This window comes from Papio anubis, chromosome 3 (assembly GCF_008728515.1).
Source record: "Papio anubis isolate 15944 chromosome 3, Panubis1.0, whole genome shotgun sequence".
Taxonomy (NCBI): Eukaryota; Metazoa; Chordata; class Mammalia; order Primates; family Cercopithecidae; genus Papio; species Papio anubis.
In genome coordinates, this window is record NC_044978.1 from 113,319,112 (window position 1) to 113,335,956 (window position 16,845).

Consider the following 16,845-nt stretch of genomic DNA (forward strand, 5'->3'; position numbering starts at 1 on the left):
AAAAATTAGTAATCCCTCAAAAAGTGACCTAAGAACATGAGTAGATAATTTTCAAAAGAAGATATACAAATGGCGAATGTCCATAGTTTAAAAATCCAAAAATAATAGATGTTGGCATGGTGCTAATAAGAGAACACATTTAGAGTGCTGATGGGAATACAAACTAGTACAACCACTATGGCAAACAATATGGATATCCCTTAAATAACTAAAAGTAGAACTGTCATTTGATCCAGCAATTCCACTGCTGGACATCTATCCAGAGGAAAATAAGTCATTATATGAAAAAACCCATATACACACATGTTTATAGCAGCACAATTCACAATTGCAAAACTGTGGAACCAGCCTAGATTCCCATCAACCAATGGGTGGATAAAGAAAATGTGACATATATATACACACACACACACACACAAATATGTGTGTGTTTGTATACACATACATATATATATACTATGTATATATTGTGTGTATATATATATGAGTGTGTGTGTGTGTGTGTGTGTGTATCACCTTTACTTTATCCCCTCATTGGGGGATGAATACACACAAACACACACACACATACACACACACACACACACACACACACACATATATATGAATACTACTCAGCCATCAAAAGAAACAAAATAAACCTGGATGCAGTTGGACACCATTATTCTAAGAGAATTAATTCAGGAATATAAAATCAAACACTGTATGCTCTCACTTATAAGTGGGACCGAAGCTATTAGGACACAAAGGCATAAGAATGATATAATGGACTCTCAGAACTCAGAAGGAAGTGTAGGAGGGGACTGAGGGATAAAACACTACACATTGGGTACAGTGTATATTGCTTGAGTAATGGGTGCACCAAAATCTGAAAAATCACCACTGAAGAGCTTATCCATGTAACGAAAAACCAACTGTCACCCAAAAACTATTGAAATAACTAAAAAATAAAAATAAAAAAACAGATGAATGTTTTTAAATGACCAGAAAAATAGAATTGGCTCAAAAAACCAAACACATTGTGAAATTAGTTTATTTTGTAGTAGAAACCAGGTATGAGTAGCTGTATTTCTAATTCCACATACTTTCCACTGGGAAATGACTGAAGCTCTAAAATAGTAAGCATTTTTATCACACCTTTAAGGAAAAAAAGTGACGCTGAAGCTGGATTCACAATAAAAGCCAAGCAGCACCACTCATCTCAAAATATCAAGAGGAAGAGAGAGACTTTTTATACAATCTAATTATTTAATAGTTTCCTAAGAGACAGTTAAAACGAAACAATCCTGCATGAAATGAATCCAAAATATGCTGAGTATGTGCAAAACAATATTGATACTGTCAGTGCACTTCTTAATGTTCTTGTTTCCATGTACAGTTTGTGATATGTAATTATGTTTAGTACATTTTTTCATATAAACTGTGAAGTAAAACAATAAATTTCAATATAAGCTCAATAAATTTCAATATAAGTTCATATGACTTTATATCATTTTTATTTTCTGTAATGTTTTCCTCCTTAAAGTGAAATATTTCTAATAGTTAAATAGGTACTAAATCTCTAAAAAAGAAATTTAGACTTGAAAAGGTAAATTTTGAAAGATGTTTTATGACAAGAAGAAAGGAATCTTGTATCACGACCTCTTCTTGTTGTAATAAACTGAAGGAGTCTCATTTATCGGATTTTGCAGCTTCCAACCTCAGACATAATTAATCTATTTTTCCCTTCTTTCCTGTTCTAACAAACTTCCAGACACAAACCAGACATTTTGTGATGATGAAAATCACAGTTGCCACACAGGCCAGCAGGAATCCAATCACATCCAAAGAGTGGTACTGGAACCAGGTGAGGTCGTAGGCAGCAACCCGAAGGTGTTTGGCTCCTTTATGGCGCATGACAAATTCAATCCAGAAGACTGCTCGATCCAGGGGCTTCACTGGTTGATCATGATGAATGCTTGATAATTTCATAGCATTCTCTTTATATCTAAATGATAAACACAAAGGTATCAACATTGACATGTACCCTAGAACTTAAAGTATAATAATAATAATAAATTTTAAAAAATAATTAAAAAAGGAAAGTTGATTAGGCAGGGCGTGATGGCTCACACCTGTATCCCAGTAATTTGGGAGTCCGAGGAAGGTGGATCACAAGGTCAGGAGATCAAGACCACCCTGGCTAACACGGTGTAACCCTGTCTCTAGTTTAAAAAAAAAAAAAAATTACCCAGGCATGGTGGCACACACCTGTAGTCCCAGCTACTTGGGAGGCTGAGACAGGAGGATCACTTGAACCCAAGATGAGGAGGTTGCAGTGAGCCAAGATCACACCACTGCACTCGACTCCAGCCTGGTGACAGAGTGAGACCCCCTCTCAAAACAAACAAACAAACAAAAAAAAGTAACTTAATTTGCCTGAGCATATCGTCAATGAAAGGTTTTTCAAGTATCATATGATTCAAAGTAAATGTAATAGAATTGACATAGAATTTCTGTATTTTAACTTGAGTCATCATAGAAAGTTTGGATTTTAAATTGGATTTCATAATTGACAAATATTTTTAAAGTAAAAATGGAAGTTCAGGTGAGAAAGTTAATTATTTGAGGTAGAGAACATATGAGAAATTTTATTTCTTTTAATTTTTAATTTCTTTGAGTACATAGTAGGTGTATATATTCATGAGGTACATGAGATGTTCTGATACAGGCTGCAATGTGAAATAATCACATCATGAAGAAAAGGGTACCCATCGCTTAGGCATTTACCCTTTGTCTTATGAAATATACAATTACACTACTCTAGGTCTCAAACAGGCATATAAAATCATGCTCAACATCATGAGCCATTTTAAGTGGAGAAAGATATATAGTTAAAATACAAATTGAGAATTATCATCCTTAAGTTTCTAAAGATGAATTGCGTTATATGGGTGAAATGCCTCATAGCCAGGAGCTCTGCTTCTATTCTAATCTTTTGTGTCCTACTGTTTCTCACCCAGTAGCCAGAATGATTTTTTTTTGAAATAAAAGTCAGATTATGACACTGCCCTGATTAAGACTTTTGCCTGAACTTTCATCATATCAAGAATAAAATCCAAAAAATTATTTGGTCCCCAGGGTCCTCCAATATCAGACACTGGTAAGCTCTCCTCCAGAAACTTTCCCATGCACACTAGGTCTTCTAGGGACGTTGGCTTTATATTTTTCTTTAAGCTCCCATCTTAGCACCTTACACATTGTGTCCCCTCTACCCACGGTTGGAGTATTCTTTTTTGCAACAACCCAAGGCATTCTTCTATGTCTTTTTGAGGCAACTCTCTAAATGTTACTGATAAGAGAGGCTTTTCCTGGCCACACTATGATAGAATACCTAGGATTTCCTCTATATTTTGTGTTTATTTTTAAATTATTTGATGCCTAGAATCTTAAAATACATTATATGGCTTCTAAAATACACATTTAAGTACAAAACACATAAAATAAATGTACACACACTACGTGAGACAGCTCAAAAAGGTAAGATCATCTTAAACATTATTGTGAAGTGAAAACACCAATTTACCTATCTCTCAGATCATGATAGAGACAAATAAAATGTGGCATACCCATATTATAAAATATGTTGCTGTAAAAAGAAATGAAATGTTAATACATGCAACATAAATAAAGTCAAAAACCATAAAAACAACAAAAATTGTAATTGGTGAAAGAAGCCATTTACACATCATAAGATGTGTGATTCAATTTGTATGAAATATGTAGATAGAATAAGCGATAGAGAAGGAAAGCAAATTGGTGTTAGCCTAGGGCTAAGGGGTCATGGGAAGTGACTTCTATACCATTATGGTTTCTTTTATGTTGATCAAAATGTTCTAAAATTATATAATAGTGATGGCTTCATGACTGTAAGCATACTGAATACATTAGGATTTTATACTTTAAGTAGGTGGGTTTTATGCTACGGAAGTTAAATTATCAAATCTGTTACAATAATGATAATAAAAATAAATTTTTCAGTGAGAAAAAAGATATACTTTGAGGCATTTTAGATATTGAGTTAAAATATTTTATTCTATGATTTCAAGTTTATCCTTCCTTTCTATTGTGGATTGATTATGTCAAATTTATTTTAAAATGTCTTATTATGTATATTACTTTAAATTTTTTGTGTAGAAAATTGTTTCAATAATTGGTTATTCATTAAATGTATGTGGTTCAAATAAAATTTTTAAATAATAACTCGAAAATAAACGCAGATTTCAGATTGTTTAAATCATTTAAATTCTTTCAAAATCAGTCTCTTATAAAAAGGATAAGAGCCATACTCACTATTGACAAGAGAATCTATCTATAAATACCACCGAGTAAAGAAAAAGTGATACTCACAAAGGGTCATTAATTACTGTTTTCAGTGCATGGAGTAAGTCTGTACTTGACATTGTGTTGAAGTCCAAACTAACAGCTGCGCCCTTGGCCTTCATGTGAGCAATGTTATCAAGCTGATCTGCAAACAATGGAACGCCCACCATGGGGATTCCATGGTAGATCGCCTCGTAGATGCCATTGGCTCCACCATGAGTTATAAAAGCTCTGGTTTTTGGATGACCTAGGATTGCATGAATTTTAGCAAAATTATTCATAGGAATAAAATGAGAAATGCACAATAGAAGAATCTGAATGTGGCAGTGTGTCCTAGATAACACACTGAACTGAAATAAAATTGTTTTCAGACTTCAGAGGAAGGAGCACCTACTTCTGCTGGAGATGTAAGTGAAGGCTATGTAGCGTGTTCAACTTCAGACCGAAAAAAATAATACAAGATTATCAGTTGGAAAAATAAAAAAGTGCAATTTAGATAAGGAAACACAATGTGCAAAAGGAAAAAGCACAGAAAAGGGATGGGCATGTAAGAATGTGTTCTTGGTTTTTGTTTTGTTTTGTTTTAATGGAGACGGAATCTCCCTCTGTCGCCAGGGTGCAGTGCAGTGGTGCAATCTTGGCTCACTGCAACCTCCACCTCCTGGGTTCAGGCAATTCTCCCACTCAGCCTTCTGAGTAGCTGGGACTACAGGGGCAAACTGCCATGCCCGGTTAATTTTTGGTCTTTTAATGGAGACTGAGTTTCACCATATTGCCTAGGATGGTCTTGAACTCCCGAACTCCCGAGCTCAGTCAATCCGCCCACGTCAGCCTCCCAAAGTGCTAGGATTACAGACGTGAGCCGCTTTGTCTGGCCAGAATGTGTTCTCTTAAGTACAGTCATGGAGTGTAATATGTGGGGTGTGCAACAGCAGACAGTGAGGTGGTGGTGGTGCTAGAATTGAGGAAGGACAGGTCACACTTCATTATGAAATGTGTCAACACTTTTCGATTAAGATTAGAGATTTAATCCTACAGAAAATGCAGTGTCCATGGTGGTAGCAGAAGAGCTGTTATTTTTAGTGACATTTGAAATAACCCTACAGAAGAAGAAAGCAAAGTTGTAGAAATATGAGAAAGGAACCCAGGAAATGCCAGAAAAATTCTCTGAGAGGAAATAACACCTGAAATAAAGATACTCTGATCATAAAGAGTGTGCGTGCATACCATAAAATGCCACCAATTATTGTTTATTCTTTTCACCCTAGGACTGGAAAATAAATATACAGAAGTTTCATTTTATTTTTAAGTTTTTCCATAACAAATGTTCAATAGTCTTGTTTCATGATGACTATTAATACTCTAATAATCTGTTACTAATATATTCAATATTTGTTCTCCAGAGACTTACCAAGAAGATCATTCTGGGGTAGCCACTTGTACAGCTGAGTATTGAGTCCTAAGGTATCTGGTTTATTCCCATCAAATCTCCACAGAACCTGTTACAGTGAAGAAAATATCTTATTCCATGAGAGGAGCTCAAAAGAACTTATAGAATGTTATAACTCCTAAAGTTAACAATGAGAACAAGGATGTTTATTAACAGAACTACTCAGACTGATGTAAATGGAATATTCACATTTCATTTCCTTATTTTTTATAGTTAGGTATATAAGTAAATCATGTTTTTCAAAGAATAGTAGCTTAGACAAATATAAAGTTATCCAATGAAAATTCAAGTATTTATTCAAAAGTTTATTTACATTTTTCAAAAGAAAACCTATATGGGGCAAACCTCTATATGAAAAAAAGCTTAACATCACTGGTCAAAACCACAGAGAGATACCATCTCACATCAGTCAGAATGGCCATTATTAAAAACTCAAAAAATAACAGATGCCGGCGATGTTGTATAGAAAAAGAAATGCTTATACTCTGTAGGAGGGTGTGTAAGTTCAACCATCGTGGAAGACAGGGTGGCGATTCCTCAAAATCCTAGAGGCAGAAATACTATTCAACCCAGCAATCCCATTACTAGGTATGTATCCAAAGGAGTATAAATTAGAACATGCACATGTATGTTCATTACAGCACTATTCATCCTAGCAAAGACATGAAATCAATCTAAATGACTTTCAACGATGGATTGGATAAAGAAAATGTGGTATATGTACACAGTGAAATATCATGTAGCCAAAAACAGGAACAAGTTCATATCTTTTGCAGGAACATAAGTGAACTGCAGACCATTATACTTCGCAAACAAACACAGGAACAGAAATCCAAATACTGCATGCCCTCACTCATAGGTGGAAGCTAAAAGATGAGAACGCATGAACATATAGAGAGGAACAACATACGCTGGACCTTATTGGAGGGTGGGGGTTGAGAGGAGAGAAAGGATCAGGAAAAATAACTATAAAGAACTAGTCTTACTACTTGCGTGACAAAACAGTTTGTACAACAAATCCCCAAGGCATAAATTTACCTATATAACAAACATCCCCATTTACCATGAAATTAAAAGTTAACAAATGGAATTTAATTTTAAAAAGATAAACAATTTTAATAATTATATACATTGAAAATTTTAGGTAGTCATCATTCTAGTGTGAAAAATCTGTAACAACTTACTAATGACCTATATGCTTATTTTGTGTTATGTATTTTATGAGTTTTCATCTACCAAATTTAACATAATGTATTCATTTTTTTGAGTAATATGGGAAGTAGTTCACTTATATCTACTTTTCTGTAAGTTATTTTAATAGAATTTGATGTCTTTGATTGATAAAAATGCAAGTATATAAAATAAGCTACCTGGAAGAAGTCAATTAATGCTGCAAAGGTAGCACGTATAACTTCTTTGAAATTACAAATTACTAAGCACTACTTCCAAGAAAAATTTCAAGTGATAGCTTTTGACACAAATTCACAGTATTCTCAGTATTGCTAATTTTGCATATTTTTCAACATAGAAATGAGGAACCTATTGGTACCACGAATAAAAATACAACTCTTAAATAAATTCAAAATTGTATTTTGCTGAATTTTGGTCAACTGATTGCTAACACTTAGATAATGTGCTACAAAATTTTGACAACAGTGATTAATATGTTCTGCTATAGCCAAGACATTTTAATGTTTATTTTACTAATTTTGGAACCCCCAAGGAATCCTTATAAATCAAAAAATAATTTACAGTGTTTAAGTTCTATTTGTTATATCCATGTTAAAATAACTTCGAGATTTTGGCAAAATATTAGCATAGGCCATTACAAGAAGGCTATGTCAGACAGGGAATTAAAAAGTACTTGACAAATACACATTTTATTCTATATAAAAGAAAATATGTTCCTACTATGTTCTATGGAGGCGGCATCTGAACCTGATCCCCTGCCTGGCTTCCTTCTGCTTGAGTCCTTCCTATATTTCCTTCCGCTTCCTCCATTGGGAGGAGTTGTTAATCTCACAGTGCAACGTCCTTGTGGGACCACATATTATGCTACACAGGGTCCACCCTCAGAGCAGGATCCATCTCCACCCTTTCTCTTTCATCTTCCTGCTTCAGACATTGGCTGGGTCTGGTCCAGCAAGGCAGGCTGCTTTTTCTCTTCTCCAAATTTGCCTGGCTATGTGGGTCCTTATATTAGTTGTCTGACAACCTAGGCCGTCCTTTGTCTGAATAGTACTCTGAACATCACGCAAATAGGCCAACTCCAAATTGTACCGGAAGTACATGAGGCTTGGTAATATGACAACACTAAACTGCATGATTCATGTCAGACTTTTAAAATACCTGCTGTTGTTATTGTTCTAGTGAAGTTACTAAAATGTAATGTTTTCAATCGTCTGTAGGGTGTACAGTGCCCTCAGGGAATCTTAAACAACAGGATCAAATCACAGGGGCAGAATTTGATGATAGCTCTTACCTGACCCCAATATCATGATAATACCAAAACTTTAGCTGCAACTCTTAATTATATTTATTCCTGATCACAATATTAATGCCAAATTAATTACCAATGAAAAACATCCTCTGTATTATTTTAGTATCTTCCATATATATTATTGATTTTGAATTAATATCTGAGATAACTAGTGCTTTCCCAACAGCTGAATTTATAGGCAGGAAGTTTCTACAATTGGATTCTTTACAAACTGTAACAGTCTCTTTCATCAGTTTTTCGCAACATTAAGGCATTTTATCTAACCTTTTGTGGGATCTTGGCAAGGGCTGATGCAATTACGTTGGCCCTTTCTTCTGACATGTTACTGATCATCGACCCCAGAGAAAACACCACAATACCATTGTCTCCAGAGCTCTGGACAAACTCTTCCATTTCCTGTGAAGAAAAGAACGTGTTCCATCAAAGTAGATTATCAGCACAGCAAGCACTGTGAAACAATTGGTATACAAACTAAAAAGAGAAAATCAACTACTATCAGGAATAATTGTAATAAAGGATATTTTTTGACTGACTCGATTATTCAGTTTTTTTTGCACGATGTATACTATGAGATTGGTTGCCTCTGTTAAGAGTATTTGTGTAAATATGTGTGTGTGTGTGTGTGTGTGTGTGTGTGTGTGAAAGAGAGAGATGAAATAGAGCTATTACACAGTATTTGAGGAGATACCCGAACTCTTCATTTATAATATTATAAGTACTAATGTAGGCTCCTTAAAGAGGCACCACTTGGCTTTAATGCTATATTGTTGTTCTGCTAAATCACATATGTTTATTTTACGCAGGTTTTCTACAGAATTATTTTAGCTGGAAGTCATTAGTGGTTGACTTCCCTGACTCTGAGCACTGAGGAAAAGTTACTCACAGCTGGGATTATGTAAATCTACATTTATCTTACTATAATCCTTTACACGTCACTTAAAGTTTGTCAGAGTTTTCCAGTCGTTTTTCAAAAAAGAAAAAAAAAGTAACTGTAAAAAGTGGTGGTTAAGAATCACTGACATGCTGGAGTATGCTATTGTGGTTTGGAGTTTCTATGAATTAATTCTAAGAGTCTCATTTATAATACAGAATTGTACAGTATATAGTTAGATACTTGAATGATCATAGTTTTCAGCTGATTGTTTAGGTGGAGCACCTATCACCCTGAAATCACACTGTTAAATTGATGTGCTATCTTTAACTGCATGTGAGGAACTCTCATCATCTCTTTGCTGTGTCTCAGAGGCAGCAGCATTTGCACCAGTATGGAAGAGACTGCCAGGCCTTTCTGCAGAGGAGATTTGGTCACCTTCTTGAGTAGCTCACTCACACCACATACAAATCTTGGTGAATATGTATTGACTGGAATTTATTGAGAATCATTCTGACTTGTGTTCCCCAATCTATGCGAATTTTTAAAGTTAAATAATTTCAGATGTAATCATTGGGGTAAAACTTTCTCTTAAGTGTTCTTTACAAAACAAAGAATAAAAATCCAAATGTTTATTTGCAGACCACATATGGCTGAGTATTTTTTAAAATATGACTTCTAATCTTAAGAAATTAGTGTTAATGATATCAGAGTTATTGTAGTACTATTCCAGGTAATACACGGGATACCCAGGTATTGTGTGTGATTGCAGTGACCTGTAGCCACATTTGATGTAACTTATGTTCAGTGTTTTGTCTCAGTGGCTTGATGCTCAGAGCTTTCTTCATCCACCCAGTGTTAAAAAAATATAACCACGGTTTAAAGATTCATTATTGATGTGGACTAATTGTTTCCCATTCTGTGACAACTTAAAAAAAAAAAACACCATTTATGTAAGGAATTTTATAAAAGTATTAAAAGTTCTAAAAAGAAAATAAATTTTTAAATAAAATTTCTGTCTAGAGATGTTATCATGGTAAACTATGTATGTTTTCAACATGGCTTTTGTTCTATTTTTATAGCTCAATGTACACTTGTGACATTTACTTAGACAATTTTGTTCTTATTGTATGTGCTTTTCCTCCTACAAAAAAGTGTCATCTTGTAATATTTATTATTTTCTACCTCGCTTTACTTATATTATAGCTGACTGTAATTGAATATTGTGTTGATAAAATTATTATAATGTTACAGTATGCATCTAATATAAGGTTTTAATTATTCCTTCATCTAAGATGTTTGATTACTTCCAGTGTATATTTTATGAATATTTTCCATAAATATTAAATATGTATATCTTGATTTTTTTTCTCTGTATGAATTCATGTAAATTTCTTATAAAACCAATGGCTATATGCATTTTTAACACTTGATACATTTGCCAAGTGTCCTTTTCTATTAAAATATATGTAAATTATCTGAGAATCTAATATTTAATTGAATAGAAAGCAACTTGGGTTTACAATTATTTTGCATAATAAACAATTAGAAAATGGGTTTCACAACCATTGACTTGCATTCAAAGCTTTCTTCAAGTTAATAACAACAGCTAGTATAAGTAATTAACGACAGCTAGTACTAGTAATTATCACTGTTGTACTACTAGTCATCCTTTTTCTTATCCTTCTACACCTCCTACTTTCTTGCTCCTCCTACTGGCACTATCGGTTTCCCTTAATGTGAGTGGGGAAATCTTTCAAGAGTAGGATACGGTGGCACAGAATTTTCAATATCTCACCTCAGCTTTTATCTCTTTAGAAAGTTACCGATATAAAGCCCATACAATTTGAATTCAACATAGATATTAAATTTTAACTATGGAATAAAATATCAGCACCATGTTGCTGCTAATAAGGAGGTAGAAAAAAATGATCTCTTAAGAGATTACATAATAATGTGATAAACAATGCTTACTTTCTACCTACTTCTTAGAACTGTGATATCAATTTAAAGTATATGAGGTTCTTATGTTTCTTCATAAAGATTATAACGTTACATGATGACAGATTTCTTTTGTTATTGTAAACTAAGGGCACTATTCAGATACAAGTGGTAGAAATTATTGGGTATTTATTATACATGCATTGTTCATTTTTTCTGTGCTTCTCTATCAGGCAGCTATGATGTTGAGACACAAGTTACCCCAGGAAGCTTTACTGAGTTGCTTGTTTTAAGGCAGAAAACACCTGCTCTAATAGGATATGTTTATGCTAAAATGTAAACCTCTGGAATCTCAATGCAGAATGATTTAAATATTTGAATAAAATCAAGTGAACACCGGGTCTTGCTTCAAATAGTATTAGAATAACACATTTATGTTCTTAAGGAATTATTCTCTTATAAGTTAGAATACTGGTGAAGATCCTTATCATTTATGGTAGAATTTTACAATTTCAGCTCGTTCATCTTACTGTCAGAACTGACATGTCTTCTTTTAATCAAGTCCACAAGGTAACTGTCATATAGAAGACAGGTAGGACTTGTTAGAGAATGCAATCTTGAAACACTGAATAATTAGTTTCTATTAAATGTGAAATGATATCTCAAGTGACTTACACATGTTAAGTAATTAGTAGTATTCGTAATAACAACAACAGCCATAATTGCAAAATTAATAACATTTCTGAATCACTAACTATATGCCAGAGACATTTTAAGTGGTTTATTTGTATTAACTTTTTTCCACACAACACAATATGAGGTTAGCACTATTACTGCAAAAGTAGGCATAATTAATTCTATCCACTTTCTAGTTCACTTTTCCATCATCTGCTACCTGAATTCATACAAAATTTTCTGAACGGTCGGATCTTCCCAGTCTGGCCCTTCTGCAATTTAATTCATTGAACATCTTGGAATATTTTTTAAAATATAATCTTATCACATATTTTCTTTTCTTAACTCTTTTTAGTAGTTCCTGAATGTGCTTAATACATATTTCAGTTCCTAAGGAGTATCTGGCTCTGTCAGCGTCATCTGATTCTTACTCAGTATCTCCCTTGCAAACTAAACTTTGAGTCTTGAGAACTGCCCTGAACATTTTGCCTGCTTTTCTTTTTATGCTTTTTTCTCTCTTTGTTTCATCTATTCCCGCATATTGTTCAGCTCTCATCTAAATTATTAATATCAGTGACTCCAGGATACTCTATTATCTACACTGGATGCTTCCTTAGCATTGGTTTTTCCCTGGAGATAATAGTTTTTGCACAGTTTCTATTACTTGCATATATTGTATCTTTCAAAGTAAATATAAGGTGTGTTGGGACAGAAACTGTGTCCAACACACTTACCTGTGCTGTGTGCTAATCTCGTTATAAATATTCTTTTAATGAACAGCTAGTACCTTCTTATGTGTAGCATAATCAAAGCTTTAATTTACCCACCCTATTGTCAAAGTCTTCTTAGTGTCCCTCTTTATCTGTAATAATGATGAAATTCACAAACTTGTGACGGTATCAACATGTATGTGAGTTTTTAATTGGTATGTGCTTTACCTTCCCACTACCCATGTTTCTTCCAGTCTAAGTCAAACACTCTGAATGAATGTGGAACCATTTGCACTGAAAATTCAAAGCAGACAAACAAACAGTAATAGTTTACCTTAGGTAGGGGTTTGGCAGGTTTGCAGTGGAGTCCTCCAACTAACTTAACATGTGGTAAGAGTGGGTGAGGAAATTGAAAATCCCAGTAGTTTCGAATAAGCCATATTTCAGCTTTTGCCACTGTCTCGAATAATGTAGTAGGTCTTCCTAATGGGAAAATAAAACAAGAAAAGGTAGATGACACAGATCATTAGGTAATTTTCTGAAAGAAGTTAGAATAATGTAGGCAAAAATGCAAGTGAAGTGTTTGTGCTTTGAAATATATATACATATATTCATATATAGGCATAATTTAATTATTATGTATTATATATTTTGCCCCTGTGTATTTACAAGAAAGATAAAGTGGTGAGAGGATCATGAGGGAAAATTACATCCCTTATGTCACATCAGTATATTCACAACCATAAACAAGCCATGGAGAATTAATCTCCATTTCTTTATTTTTTAAACCTTCATAGTAACAAATATACATAAAAGTCACTCTTGGAGCTCCATTATCAATGAATTCTACAGTACTCATGAAAATAATTTTCTAAGAAATAGTCTCATTTCCGTAATTCATTAATCTAGTCGTTTTATCTTTGAATCTTCAAGTGAACTGTTGATTATTTTGAAATTATGACTGAAATCCTTGTACCTGCTATTGCTTTTGATTCATGCTAAGATCTTAACAATATTAGTTTGTAAGTAAATATATTTGCAAATTATGGCTAGAAAGCTTTGAGAAATTATTAAAATAGAAATGTGTGTTCAATATTAATTTGGCTCATATTTTAAAGATGCATAGTTTCAAAAAACTATACAGTTATAACTTTTTAAAAATTATTACTATACTTTAAGTTCTAGGGTACATGTGCACAACGTGCAGGTTTGTTACATATGTATACTTCAGCCATATTGGTGTGTTGCACCCATCAACTCATCAGCACCCATGACGTCATTTACATCAGGTATAACTCCTAGTGCAATCCCTCCCCCCTCCCCCCTCCCCTCTCCCCATAATAGGCCCCAGTGTCTGATGTTCCCCTTCCCAAGTCCAAGTGATCTCATTGTTCAGTTCCCACCTATGAATGAGAACATGCGGTGTTTGGTTTTCTGTTCTTGCGATACTTTGCTGAGAATGATGGTTTCCAGCTGCATCCATGTCCCTACAAAGGACACAAACTCATCCTTTTACATGGCTGCATAGTATTCCATGGTGTGTATGTGCCACATTTTCTTAATCCAGTCTGTCACTGATGGACATTTGGGTTGATTCCAAGTCTTTGCTATTGTGAACTGTACCACAATGAACATACATGTGCATGTGCCTTTATAGCAGCATGATTTATAATCCTTTGGATATATACCCAGTAATGAGATGGCTGGGTCATATAGTACTTCTAGTTCTAGATCTTTGAGGAATTGCCATACTGTTTTCCATAATGGTTGATCTAGTTTACAATCCCCCCAACAGTGTAAAAGTGTTCCTATTTCTCCACATCCTCTCCAGCACCTGTTGTTTCCTGACATTTTAATGATTGCCATTCTAACTGGTGTGAGATGGTATCTCATTGTGGTTTTGATTTGCATATCTCTGATGGCCAGTGATGATGAGCATTTTTTCATGTGTCTGTTGGCTGTATGCATGTCTTCTTTTGAGAAATGTCTGTTCATATCTTTTGCCCACTTTTTGATGGGGTTGTTTGTTTTTTTTCTTGTAAATTTGTTTGAGTTCTTTGTAGGTTCTGGATATTAGCCCTTTGTCAGATGAGTAGATTGCAAAACTTTTCTCGCATTCTGTAGGTTGCCTGTTCACTCTGATGGTTGCTTCTTTTGCTGTGCAGAAGCTCTTTAGTTTAATGAGATCCCATTTGTCAATTTTGACTCTTTTTTTTTTAACAGGAAATGGGGAAAGGATTCCCTGTTTAATAAATGGTGCTGGGAAAATTGGCTAGCCATAAGTAGAAAGCTGAAACTGGATCTTTTCCTTACTCCTTATACGAAAATTAATTCAAGATGAATTAGAGACTTAAATGTTAGACCTAATACCATAAAAACCCTAGAAGAAAACCTAGGTAATACCATTCAGGACATAGGCATGGGCAAGGACTTCATGTCTAAAACACCAAAAGCAACGGCAACAAAAGCCAAAATGGACAAATGGGATCTAATTAAACTAAAGAGCTTCTGCACAGCAAAAGAAACTACCATCAGAGTGAACAGGCAACCTACAGAATGGGAGAAAATTTTTGCAATCTACTCATCTGACAAAGGGCTAATATTCAGAACCTACAAAGAACTCAAACAAATTTACAAGAAAAAAACAAACAACCCCATCAAAAAGTAGGCAAAGGATATGTACAGTTACAACTTAATGTTCACACTTTGACAAGATGACTGGCCTTAAAATGAATAGTTTCTATCCTTAAGTGAAGGAGAATAGAAGCATTGGAAACTTCAAATTACATGCATTGGTTTCTGTTTCTGAAATGGAGACATTATTTCTCTCAACTGTGGAGGAAACCTCCTGGTAACATGGGTACATATTGCAATTACTAAATAAGGAGACAGGTATACAAGATAAAAACAATTTCTGTAATGTTAAACAGATAGTTCTAGAAAAATGTGTAACTACTCAGTCTACCAGTATACATCCAGCAAGATATTTCTTGATGAGTCTGACTTTTTTTAAGACAAAAAATTATAATACAACAGATGTGTGATTGCTTAAAGAAATCTAAGGTGCACTAATTTACAGGTTTATGACTTCCTGGAGTGTTCTGTATGGTTAATGGCCACAGTGTTTTAACAGATTCTATGATTTACCTTTTCTATAGTGTTTGTGAGTTTGATAATCTTTTTCTTTCATTTGATAAATTCACTTGCAAAAAGCTCCCACTTCCCTGACTTTATGGCTTTATACAAGCTCAGCTTCAAAGGTACAAGAAAGTTAGATCTCCATGCTACCAAATGAAAAAATTACTTACCTAGAACTTCACTGTAAAACTGATCCCACTTCTTCGTGTCCCATACTTGAAACCAAAAGTCAAAATAAATCATATAAATCATATTTTTTACTCTCTCCATGAAACTCATTTGATCACTAAATTCTGACATAACAACAGGTACGTAGGAAGGAGGGAACAGAAATCCTCCACCATGCTTTTCAATCGCGTAGCCAGGAGAGAAGCGGAGGCTGTACACAAAGGGTATTTTAAGTAGCTCAGCCAGCAGCTCACCACAGGGGGAAATAGCATCTGCAAGAACAACATCAAATCTTGACTCCTGTAGTTTCTTCATAAGTTTCGTATTAGAAACCACATCTTTACAGAACTTTCTAATCATGTCACCATATGTCCACATCATTTCTTGTACTTGTAAAAAATGTGGCCAAAATGTGTCTTTTGGAATGTCTGACCATCTCTTAACCAGTTGCGTGACGCTATCCTCAAACTCAGTTTCAGTTAAAGATGTAGGACAAATTTCAAATTTAAGAGCGGATGGGTTGTTGGGACCAGGAAGAATGGAAGGTGAATATGCCAGTACAGTCACTTCATGACCTCTCTGGACCAGCTCATCCAGGATTGTCTTTATATTCATCCAATGGCTGAATTCTGTGGGCCACACCAGCACCTTTCCACAACTCCCAGAGCTCAAGTAACAGCTCAGCTGTATCAGCAGAAGAGCTGAGGTCCATTTCATAGACATCCTGATGCAATGCAATGCTTGTTTTCCAGTTGCTGCTCCGTTCTGTCATTTCTCATAGTGACATCCAAGTATAAATCAGTCAAGAAGTTAAAATGTAACTTTTACACGTCAAAGTAAACACATTATATTAGCAGTCTGAGCACGTGGATAACAAGGAGACAAATAAAAGGTAGAAGACCTGTTTATACAATTGGGTTTATTTTCCTTTTCATATTTTTAAGTGCTATAATTCAGCTAATATCAGTGATCTTGGATGAACACATCACCTGACTCATGTAATATATTTTAGAAGACTGTCCATAAGAGT

At 34.5% G+C, this 16,845-nt stretch overlaps 1 protein-coding gene across 3 annotated transcripts in view; it reads right to left on the minus strand.

Moving 5' to 3' along the window:
* Positions 1 to 16,603, minus strand: part of UGT2B39 (UDP-glucuronosyltransferase 2B39) — a 389,237-nt gene extending 372,634 nt beyond the window's left edge. The window contains exons 1-6 of one of the 3 annotated variants that reach the window (XM_031663978.1): positions 15,818 to 16,602; positions 12,844 to 12,992; positions 8,577 to 8,708; positions 5,774 to 5,861; positions 4,390 to 4,609; positions 1,016 to 1,987 (exon numbers count right to left, since the gene is read on the minus strand). In XM_031663978.1, coding sequence (XP_031519838.1) covers positions 1,711 to 1,987; positions 4,390 to 4,609; positions 5,774 to 5,861; positions 8,577 to 8,708; positions 12,844 to 12,992; positions 15,818 to 16,538 — 1,587 coding nt within the window. In that variant the 5' untranslated portion in view covers positions 16,539 to 16,602 and the 3' untranslated portion in view covers positions 1,016 to 1,710. Of the gene's footprint in view, positions 1 to 1,015; positions 1,988 to 4,389; positions 4,610 to 5,773; positions 5,862 to 8,576; positions 8,709 to 12,843; positions 12,993 to 15,817 lie in introns of those variants that run through there. The other 2 variants (XM_031663979.1, XM_031663977.1) reach the window with 2 other exon arrangements.
* Positions 16,604 to 16,845: the final 242 nt, after the last annotated feature.